This window comes from Lolium perenne, chromosome 2 (assembly GCF_019359855.2).
Source record: "Lolium perenne isolate Kyuss_39 chromosome 2, Kyuss_2.0, whole genome shotgun sequence".
NCBI lineage: Eukaryota > Viridiplantae > Streptophyta > Magnoliopsida > Poales > Poaceae > Lolium > Lolium perenne.
This window is the reverse complement of record NC_067245.2, coordinates 15,945,028-15,956,277: the sequence shown is the minus strand read 5'-3', so window position 1 is coordinate 15,956,277 and position 11,250 is coordinate 15,945,028. Positions and strand designations below refer to the sequence as shown.

The 11,250-nt window shown below is 49.2% G+C and overlaps 1 protein-coding gene across 1 annotated transcript; it reads left to right on the top strand.

Moving 5' to 3' along the window:
• The first annotated feature begins 2,944 nt into the window (after positions 1 to 2,944).
• Positions 2,945 to 4,333, top strand: LOC127328241 (FBD-associated F-box protein At5g22730-like). Its single transcript, XM_051354855.1, has one exon. The coding sequence runs from the start codon at positions 2,945 to 2,947 to the stop codon at positions 4,331 to 4,333; it is 1,389 nt and encodes a 462-aa protein (XP_051210815.1).
• The last annotated feature ends 6,917 nt before the right edge of the window (positions 4,334 to 11,250 follow it).

Sequence of the window (11,250 nt, the reverse complement as noted above, 5' to 3'; positions counted from 1 at the left end):
TCGCAATCCAGTACGGAGTGTATGATACCGAGCGGCAGGTTCGGTTAGAGCATCTCTAACAGAACCTGTAAAATGCCATCGAAACTAAATTTTTCCGGTAGATTTACGGGTTCGAGCCGAAACAGGTGCAGAACGGAGCCCGAATCGGTGTGCTGGCCCGTAAAATTTTCTCGGGGGCCCAAGAAACGCGAGGGTTGACCCGTATAAATATAGGCTGCGGAGGGGAGTAGGATTCCAAACCACCGCCGCGCCCGCTTCCTCCGCAAAGTGGGGGTCCGTACGTGTTACAGGTCCGTACGTGTTACAGAGAGAAGAAACATCAGCTCGGCAAGTGAATCATCTCATAAACAAATAAACCAAATGGATATATCAGCAACCTCACAATGAACACATATATCTTGGAGTGGAGAACGGCGTGTCAGGCAGACGGCACATGTTCGTGAAGAACACAGTTGTGTGTTTAGTATCGGTATAGTTGATAGGCTAGCTAGGTAAAAATCCTGATGGGCAGGCGATGGGTAGGGCGGATATATGTAGGAGGTGAAACGTAGTGGAGGAGAGATCTAGAACTAAGGAGATTAACTTGCCTTGAGAAACATTGATGAAGTAACTGAAGCACTCCCGTTTTAGATTTAATGTTCAGTTACAGATTGAGACATAAGTAAATTTGATGGACATGAAGGTTCAGTTGTACCACATTAACAGGAAGCATATCAAAGTGGAAGGTGAGGCAACAGGCGTGGGTGGAAAGACACAGGAGATCAGGAGGCGGCTCAAAACCCATCTAGGGTTTCGTCCCTCTCGTCGGCGACGCTGCCGGTCCGCTCCGCCTCCGGTGGTCTTGGGGCCTTGGAGGTATGGCGGACCGCAGCCTCTCGCCGGCGGGAAGGTTTCAGTTCTTCGTTTAGTTTGTTCTCGGTGTCTTCTTCGGGATGGTGAGGCGGCGGCTACTTCCTGAAGTTAGAATAAGGTCCTCCCCGTCCTATCCTCGCTCCGGTGGTGCATCTAGCGTCGGCGGAGGGCGTGTGGAGTTGTGTGTCCGACGGATCTCCCGAGATCTGGTCGTCTCTCGTGTTCGATTGTGTGATTTCAGGTCAGTCTCTTCCGATCTACGGTTGTCATCATTGGCGATGGTTGCTGCTCTTGTGCGCTGGTCCTTTGGGGCCTTAGCACGACGACTTCCCGTCTGGCTACTACAACAATCTCTACTACGACAAGCTTTGTCTGACTCCGGTGATGGAGGGGCGAGGACGGCGGCGCGCCTTCGGCTCGTGCTAGTGTCTGTAGTCGTCGCTAGGTGGTCCAATGACCTTTTTGTAATTTTTATTACTTTTAGGCATCTTTGTATTACTGTTGATGATTATTAATAGATCGGTGGAATTTTCGCAAAAAAAAAAAGTGGAAGGTGAGGCGATCATCCAACATCTTGGGAGTAAATTACTAATTATCTTGCAAAAATCAAAACCAAAGGAAAATAGGTATTTGCTGAGATGGCATCTTGATGAGTTGGTATGCTTGCATGTTGAGAGAAATCACTTAATGGGTTGCTCCTATTTAGATATTATAGATTATAGATGAGTAGATTGATCGTTTAGGGATAAACCTACCGGAGAAACCAATAGGCAAAGATTTAAGTCCCAATGTTCGCAATCCAGTACAGAGTGTATGATACCGAGCGGCGGGTTCGGTTAACAGAACCCGTAAATGCCACCCGAACTGAATTTTTCCGGCGGATTTACAGGTTCGGGCCGAAAGCCACACAGAACGGAGCCCGAATAGGTGGGCCGGCCCGTAAAATTTTCTCGGGGCCGAAAAATGCGAGGGCCGACCCATATAAATACAGGCCGCGGAGGGGGCCGTCGCGTCCGCTTCCTCCGCCGCGCACGCGTTTGGACTTCCGGCGAGCAATCACGGAGCCGCTGCCGTCACTTCTCCACTTCCTCCACCACCACCTTGACCGCATGGCTGGCGCATGCAGCTGCGGGAGGGAAGGCGGGCGGATTGGCGGGAGCAACTCACCCACCCCACCCGCCTTCCAGTCCGAGGCCGGGCGGCGGAAATGGAACCGTCTTCCAGACCAACTAGGGCCTGACGCCACCGGGGAAACTCGCCTGCTACACCAATAGCGGCGAGGGGTCTTCCTCCGACGCGTCCGACCATGCGCTAGCGCTGCCACTCGCCAACAACAACGAGGAGGAGGAGGTGCCGGTGCGCACCGTCCTCCATTCGGGGGACTACGTCCTCAATGACGAGGAGGAGGCGACGGCGATCCAGCAGGTCTCCGTCATCTCGGGGGCCGAGGCGCGCGCGCTTTCGCCGCGGGGAGGCGGAAACCGTCCGTGCCGTCCGCGCAGAAGGAGGCGGCTGTCCGCCGCGTGAAGCAGGAGGTCGTCGACCTCGACTCGGAGTAGGCCGCCGATGGCGCAGTCCTCTGCCGCACGTACAGTAGGTCACCGTCGGGTGAAATTAGTTAAGTTTAGGAGCTAGTCGCCGATAACCACCTCAAATGTAGTCCCTTTTGCGATCGAAACTATCAAATTATGCAACTACTATGTTTGAATTGCACTTTTAAACTTGTTTGCGATGATCAGTTTACTGGCAAAATTTGAATTCGCGTGTTTTCGGTTCTAAATACGGCTGTTGTTCTGCGCCACCTCCTAAACCGCTCGCATTTTGCTTTTCAAGAGACTGAACTTTGTTTTTTCAATTCCGAAGAATAAAGGCTCCCATGCTCTTAGCTAAATCCTAAGAAAAAGAAAGTATGATTCTATGCACAAGAAACAAACAAGGACGGTTTGGATCATGGAGTGTATGACTCTCTATGCACAAGAAACAAACAACAAAGTTTTGGATCGTGGAATATAAGAACTCTTTTGATCTCATCAGGTCTCCCAAAGACTCTCCGATCTGAACGCACGAAGTCCAGGAACCCGCACACGGGAAGATGGCAAAGCAGCAGCGCGCCGGTGGCGCGGACCGCCTGAGCGCGCTCCCGGACGACATGTTGACCCACATCCTCTCGCATCTCTGCTCCGACCAGGCCGTCCGGACCAGCGCGCTCTCCCGCCGCTGGCGCCACGTCTTCACCGCCGTCCCCGTCGTCGACATTGTAGGCGCCCCTCAGATGACTTGTCCCGTCAGCATCAACCATATGGTCAGCGGGGTGCTCCTCAGCCGCGACAGCACCGCGCCTATCCGCTCCTTCCGCGTCGCCGGATTCCGCGACGACCGTCCCTCAGCCTCTGCGATCTTGCAGTGGATCGTCACCGCCTTGTTCGCCAGCGCGGAGACTCTCGACCTGACGATGGGAGATCAGCCAATCTGCCCTAATGCCAGCACTTTCTACCAAAGCACGGCAGCAGATTTCGCCCGGCAAAATTTCTGCACCATGCCTCGCCGCCTGTTCACCCGGTCCGCCGCGCTGCGCCACCTGCGGCTCGGCAACTGCGAGCTCGATCTGCCGGAGCCTGAGCGCGAACAGTCGCTCTCCCTCGACACGCTGGAGACGCTGTCGCTCAAGAGGATCAACGCGCCGGACCACGCGCTGCAGCACCTCATCGCTGCCTGCCCTCGCCTTACCGAGCTGACGATAGAAGAGTGTCCCACGATGAAACACATCTCGGTGGCACTCCCCCTCCTCCGGGCTTTCACCTTGCGATGTTGCCACGACGCCGATCACGTGTTGGTCGACGCGCCGTCGCTCCGGTACCTCGGGTACAACGGCACCGTAGCGGGCGCCTACGTGCTGGCATTTTCGACCTGGGGCCAGATCCATACGTTGGCCGTCGACATCTGCGCCGCCGTCCAGGCCAACGACTCCGACAAGAACCGGCGGTTCAGGGAGTTTGTGGAGCGATGCACCAATCTTACGACCCTTCACCTGTCCCAGCATGACAAACCACCCTTCTATCCCTACCGTGCCCCGCAGACATTGTCGGGGCTCGCACAGCTGGAGTTCAGTGGCCCGTTCCACATCGCCGCACTCGTTAACATCCTCCAAAATACGAACAACCTCCAGGTTCTGACACTGGTCATTGACCTACTCGATGGTGACGACGAAGCATCAACTGCTGCGCCTAAAAGACTCGTGGCATCCGCTGTCGAGTGCTTCCAATGCTCGCTAAGGAGGATCCATCTGGTGAAGTACAATGGGCAAGACGTGCAGAGACGGCTCGCAATGTTTCTGCTGAGAGAGGCCGTGCGCACCGACGAGCTACAAGTTACCTTTGGTCGGAGCGTCGGAGAAGGATCTGAAACTGAAACTCTTCTGGTGAGTGAGATGGTGTCGTGGCAACAAAATCTACGAACAAATATAATGTTTAGGCATGAATGACCGAACTTGTGTGTGTGTGTGTGGATTTGAATCAAATTTTAATCGTGTGGAGCTCAAGTAGCTGCCTATTGACTTCATTATATCTTTCATCTTTCATAAATCTAATTTGTATTCGCTAGGAGTGTGATGTTTTGGTTTTTGGATGCATATGATCACTTTATGTTGAAATACAATTTTGATACAATCTAAAATGTCAAATAATTTCAAACGAAAAATTCACATGTACATCTTCACATGCTACTTTGAAATGTGTAAAAAAAGAAATAACTTGGTGCTAAAAATAAGGCTTTTTATGAGAGACTCTTTTTTTGCGAATAGTAACATCGACTCTTTTTTTTCGCCAGAGTCGGTTGAATGAAAAGTATATTAAGGATGCTACTAAATCGGAAATTCTATTCGGCTCTCTAGTGCATAGGCTCCTTTCACCAAAAAACATATTTTTAATTGCTAGAAAATTTTAACAAAAATATCACATGTACAACTAAATAATCTAAGTGCATTTGTATAGTTTCACGAAAAACCGATATTTTTTTGTAGTCGGTATAAAAAAGAGAAAACATGTCTATGTTACATGAACTATGCTTGTGTAGGTCTACCTGCCGCTATTGTCTATTATTGGGCATAGAGAAGGGGAGCGGTGTTTTGGAACATGGGTCCATATGCTCTCAATATTTTGAAATGCATCTTACGTACATTTTAAATTTAAAAAATTAAAACTAAAAGTTCGCACGTACATCTTCACGTGCTATGTGCTCAGAAAGTCGTTTCATAAAAAATCGACTTATCATGGGACGTGTGTAAAAAAGACAAAATTCCGTGCTAAAAATAAAAAATTTCACAAGATAAACTTTTTTTTTTTGTATAGATCACACAAAGTATTGGTTTTTCGTGAAATTTGACGAGCGCACGTATATTATGAAGATGTACATGTAGAATTTTTTGTTCAAAATTTTCGAAATTTCGAAATATAATTTTTAGTAGAGGAAACATACGCACCCGGGAGCCGAATTAAATTTCCTATAGAGAAGTTTTTTTACACACGGGATTGGACGAAGGTTTTTTTTATGCCAAACGGGATTGGACGAAGTCGTGTTCTTTCTGTCAAGCATAGGTTGTGACCGTGCACGGGGCGGAATCATATTAGGGCAACGCACAAGATCCATGACCAATTCCATTCAACCGACTCTGGCGAAAAACAAAATTCAGCTTATCCGATGTGCTTGCCTTTTACTACCAGAAGTCCAAATATATGGAAAGCTTCTTTTTTCCTGGATGCATCGACCAGATTAGTCCTTGCCTGACTCCCGGTAGTATAATTTACGAACTCTTCTAACCTAACAACCATTATAGCTGCAGGCCCGCTCCGTGGATCGATACGCATGAACGCCCTCGTTTCGTCATGGTGTCTTCCACGAAGAAGAAGCGCCGCCCACGCGATCGCCTCAGCGACCTCCCGGATGACATCCTCGGCCACGTCCTCTCCTTCCTTCCAGCCGAAGAGGCCGGCCGCGCCGCCGTACTGTCCCGCCGCTGGCGCCGTGCCTTCGACGTCGTCCAAACCATCTCTTTCCAGCCGCTGCGGATCCTGTCAATAGGCGGGGAGGCAGAGAACAGGATACTGATCGACAGGGTCAACAACGCGCTATTGGCGCGGCGAAGCTCCGGCGGTGACGCGCCGCTGCGCTGCCTCCGTGTCCCCATCCGCTGGTACACCGCGCCTGACTGCTACGCCGTGGACAAGTGGCTCTCCTACGCCCTACGCCACGGCATCGAGGAGCTCCGCCTCGAAACTTCAAGGCACGTGCGCAGCTACCCAGACGCCGTCGAATAGTGCTGCCTCCGAGGCGGCTCCAAGGACGTCGGTTTCCAGCACGGCACCAACGACGACTACGACTCGGACGTCGACAGCAGATACAATGACGACGACGACAGCGACTCAGACGACGACTATGATAGCGACTATGACTCGGCGGGCGCCACGCCCACCTACGACGGCGTCCCACTGTACGCGCATCTGCCTCGGCACCGATACGACGTCTCCGCGGAGCTCTTCTCCTGCGCTACCATGCGAGCGCTGCACCTCGTCTCCTGCTCGCTGCCGCCGCGCCTGCTGCCGCCCACCATCCGTCTCCCGTCCTTGGAGACGCTGTCTCTCGCTAACATCACATACACCACTCTTCAGGCAGACGACGACGTCCCGCGGCAGATCTCCGCCGAAAACATACAGCGGGTGATCTCCTGCTGCCCGCGTCTCGCAGACCTGACGCTCGAGGGCTGCCACCAGATCACGGACATCACGGTCCAGCGCCTCGCGAGGTTGGCCCTCCGCTGCTGCCACGGCGTCCAGCGCGTCGCCGTCGATGCGTCGTCGGAGACGCTTCGGGCTTTCGAGTACCGAGGCGGGCCGCCCGCCGCGTCGTGTTTCAGGCTCGGCGGTGGCGCGCCGAGAGTCGCCTCGGTCAAGATCAACATCTGCGGCTCGAAGCCGTCCCGGACGATGGACCAGGATAGGCTGTGGGAGTTGCTGGTCCTCTTCGCGGAAGCCGCGCACCTCCAGCTGAACGTGATCTGGAACGCCCGGTTCGACCACGACGGCTTCCACGCCCTGCACTTCCCTCCGTTCCACAACCTCACGAGGCTCGAGCTGGGATGCCGTTGTACGGACCCCGGTGCCGTCCGCAGGGTGGCTGGAGTCTTGCGGCAGACGCCCAACCTCACTAGTAGAAAAAGAGGCTTCCGTCCACCCCCATTAGTCCCGGAAATATTCGAACCGCGACTAAAGGGGGCTTTAGTCGCGGTTCGGGAGGCGACCCGCGACTAATGCTCCATCCGCGACGAAAGGGTACCCCTTTAGTCGCGGTTCGGGAGGCGGCCAGCGGAAAAACCTTTAGTCGCGGTTGGGGACACCAACCGCGACTAAAGGTACCCCTTTAGTCGCGGTTGGTGTCCCCAACCCCGACTAAAGGTTTTTCCGAGTTTTTACTCCCACGCACCCTGCACCCCCCCCCCCCGTGGATCGCCTTTTTTTGGTTTGTAAAATACAAAAGAAAATGATAGAAAATTCAAAAAAAAAATTGTTTTCAGATTCTTGTATGTTATGCAACCTACTTTTCGGAGAAATTGGGTTTACCCGGTTAGCCAATTTTTAGATTCTCAAAATTCCAAATGGAAATACAAAAGCAGGAAGATTTTAGTTTTTTCTATAAATTATGGATTTTATATATTTTAAATTTTTTAAAACCTAAAATTAATAATTTCATTCTGCATAAAGATTACTATCATTTTTACCCAATTTTTAGATTTTCAATTTTTTAGATTTTAGGTTTGGCAAAAAAAATATTTAATTAATTAATAAAATTAAAAATAATACAAATTAAAAAGTTAATGTTTATTTATTTATTCAATATTATTATTACATCATTACTTTTATTTATTAAAATAATTATTTGAAATTCAAACAATAAAGAAATGTGACATCGATCAACATGTTAATAGGATTGATATGATAGTACTATCACATACATGGGCGCGAAGCACTTGGATGCGGAACGGAATGGAACTCGGAAGTTAAGCGTGCTAGAGGTGGAGTAGTGGGAGGATGGGTGACCGAGCGGGAAGTTTGACCACGAGTAAGTAATTTGACTAGAGATAAGTGTAGTTAGAGATAGAGACTAAGCTATGCAAATAACTGAAATAAGAGAAATTCTGGAAAAAAAAAGAAAAAAAAAACGGAGTGAAAAAAAATTAGAAATCCAAATGAATTAAAAAAATTTAACGAAATAGCCTTTAGTCCCGGTTGGGGACACCAACCGCGACTAAAGGTCCTTCGCCCAGGCGCACGGTAGCCGCCCACGTGAACGGGCCTTTAGTCGCGGTTCGTAAGCAACCGCGACTAAAGGAGGGGGCCTTTAGTCGCGCTTAATTAGTCGCGGTTGCGCAACCACGACTAATGGCAGTTGCGAACCGCGACTAAAGGCCATTTTTCTACCAGTGCCTGACTGCTCTCATGATCAAGCTCTGCTGGGACAAGAGACGGGAGGTAAACTGCCGCCGCGTTCTTGACGTGCCCAACCTGTCCGTGCCGTGCTTGCGCGAGCGGGTGAGGGAGATGAGCGTGGAGCAGTACCAGGGGCTCAAACCGCAGAAGATGCTACTCAAGTGGTTGCTTCGCGGCGCGCTGGTCGTCGAATCGGTAAGTGTTAATAAGGACGGAGGCTACATGCCGGCTGATTTGGTGAATGAAATCAAAAGTTGGGCAGTGAATCCAGCTGCAACAATGACATTCTCTTGAGATCATGTCTCTGTCTCATACAGGTTTCCACTGCACTAGTAATGGAATTTCTACTCTGCGGCTCTTTCTCTCGATCTATATAAAATCACTACTGTTGCCTCCGTTCTGAAATGCAAGATTTTTTACATTTCAGAATGGAGGTACTATGTTATATACTTATATATGTCTACATATTACTCAACTTTTCTACATTTGAGGGTTGTCAAATCCTTTTTGCCATGCATTTATAATTACTAGTAAAAATGCCCGTGCGTTGCCACGGGTCGTCAAATTTTATTTCTCAATACACATATATAATTCACAACACATGTACATTTCTTAAAATGCATGAACTTTTTTAAAAAAATTGGTGAACCTTTTTCCGAAATAGAACATTTTTAAAAAATAATGAACATTTTTTTGAACGTCCGTGAACAATTGTTGGACAACATAAACATTTTTTTCTAATGCACGATTTATTTTTGTTACGAGTGAGCATTTTTTAGCTAGCGGCCTTTTTTTCTTTTCTATTATTTCAAAATTAGTGAAATATTAACATTTTGAGATTCACTTTTAGGCAAACAAACATAATGCATCAACTTAAAACCATGAACAGCTAAGGCGGTTGTCCTGGTGCGGTAGAAATCGAAGGCAGGAGGGCCCACTACCGTGGCAAAGCAGAAGCGGAAGGCAACCACCCTCTGCCGTGCGATTCCTCTAAATCCCCACCCGGGATGTTACCCTCTTTGACGGTGGCCGCCGCCTGATGAATCTATGTACGCAGTTTTGTCCCCCAGCCTTGGTTTTTATGCTCGCGATTTTCGTTATTAAAACCTCCGTTGAGCCGCAGCGGTAGTCCGTTGGTTCACATGCTGGAGTCCAACACCGTCGATGTTGAGACGTCTCGGCCACCCCCCCCCCCCCCCCCCCCTCGACGATGAGTACGAACCGGCGGCAAAAGAGGAGGGACATGAGGTAGAAGAGGTGGAGTAGGGAGGCCTCGGCTGCTGCATCCGGCCTTTCAATTGTGAATATGTAACAAAATTTTAAAATAACTTCACAAGTGGAAAGCCCTAAAGGGAACTATGTTTCCTCTATTTCTTTATTTAAGCATAGCAATACACTTGAGCCATCAACTCATTATTACAAACTCCTAACATGGTATATTTATGCAAGGATTTAGATATAATGCAACATTGTACGAGCTCCAAAATATGCCAAGACGTAAAATGATACATGTCGGATTTCTTCTCCGTCACAATTTTCTTTTCCTTTCAATCTCACATAACTCTGGGTTGAACTAACCCACAAAAAAGGAATAACCAAAGCATATTACTCCCTCCGTCCCAGTTCACAGGACTTACGTGTGTCCCTAGGTCGTAAATTTGACGATGATAATGCAACATATATATTACAAAATATATATCATTAGAAAGCTTAGATGTTCTACTTTCTAATTATATAATTTTTATATTATACAAATGATATTATGTTGGCCAAATTGACAACCAAGAGATACGCGCAAGCCCTATGAACTGGAACGGAGGGAGTAGACCAGTCTTGTAATCTATCATTTTAACACAGAAGGTGGGACCAGGTGGAGTCCCACGCCACTGATGTTCAACCACACCCTCAATCACCAGCTACACCAGGAATTGCGACGGGTTGCTCTTAATAGGCGCCTTGGTGTTTTTCTTCAACCCGTCCCTGACTTGGCGCAATACCCCTTCCGCTCTGCTATAATCAACCATCTCCTTCCCGAGGAGCCGCCCACCCTCAAGCACCACCACAACCATGCCTCAGTCCGGCCGCCGCCACCAATGACCGCGTTGTCTTCCTTACGCCCTCTCCAGCTTTCCCGGACCCTCCCTCTGCCTTCCTGCTGAGCATGCTGAGCTATAGCACCCCGTTTCTCCCTCCGACTGGGCCTCTACCATCCCTGCGCCTAGCGCCAGCCATAATCACCGCTGGAGCTTGCCGCTTAATTTTTTTTGAAGCATTAGGAGTCCTGGTGAAGCAACCACACAAAATTAACACATTCACAGCTTAGTTGGTTGAAGATCAAAAAGATTTGCATTGCTAAATGTTCAACCGAAATAAAATTTAGTCCTCATTTCTTTTGGTGATAAATATCTATGTATTCAAGGACATACCTAAACTGGTGTTCCAAAAATTTGAATTCTGGCATTGGCCACTGGAACCTCATTCATAGCTTGAACAGAGCACTTCTTGGTCACATTTATATATTCAGGGCAGAAGAACAACTGAGAACATACAAAAGGCACGGTTTCTGAGTATATACATGCATGTCATATTTGACAGGTTGTGAACCAACGAGCAACACAAATAAACCTGTGTCTTTTTGTGAGGACAGATGTTGTGGGTATACTTTATGGGTATATCAACGGCATGGCCTAGATCCGGCAAGCCCGGGTGGCCCATAGTTGGTGGTGAGGCATGTGGCCCATCGGGCGGCCCAGTTGCTGTAGATCATGAAGGATGAAGTCCAGCCCAGGAACAGGAAGCCGGATCTCAACCGACCTACGAAGGAGGCCGGATCCGTGGAGGCCCATGAAGTATCCGGATCCAGTACGGCCTAGAAGGAAGGCGGATCCTTGACGTACACGGCAAGACATTGTACCGTAGT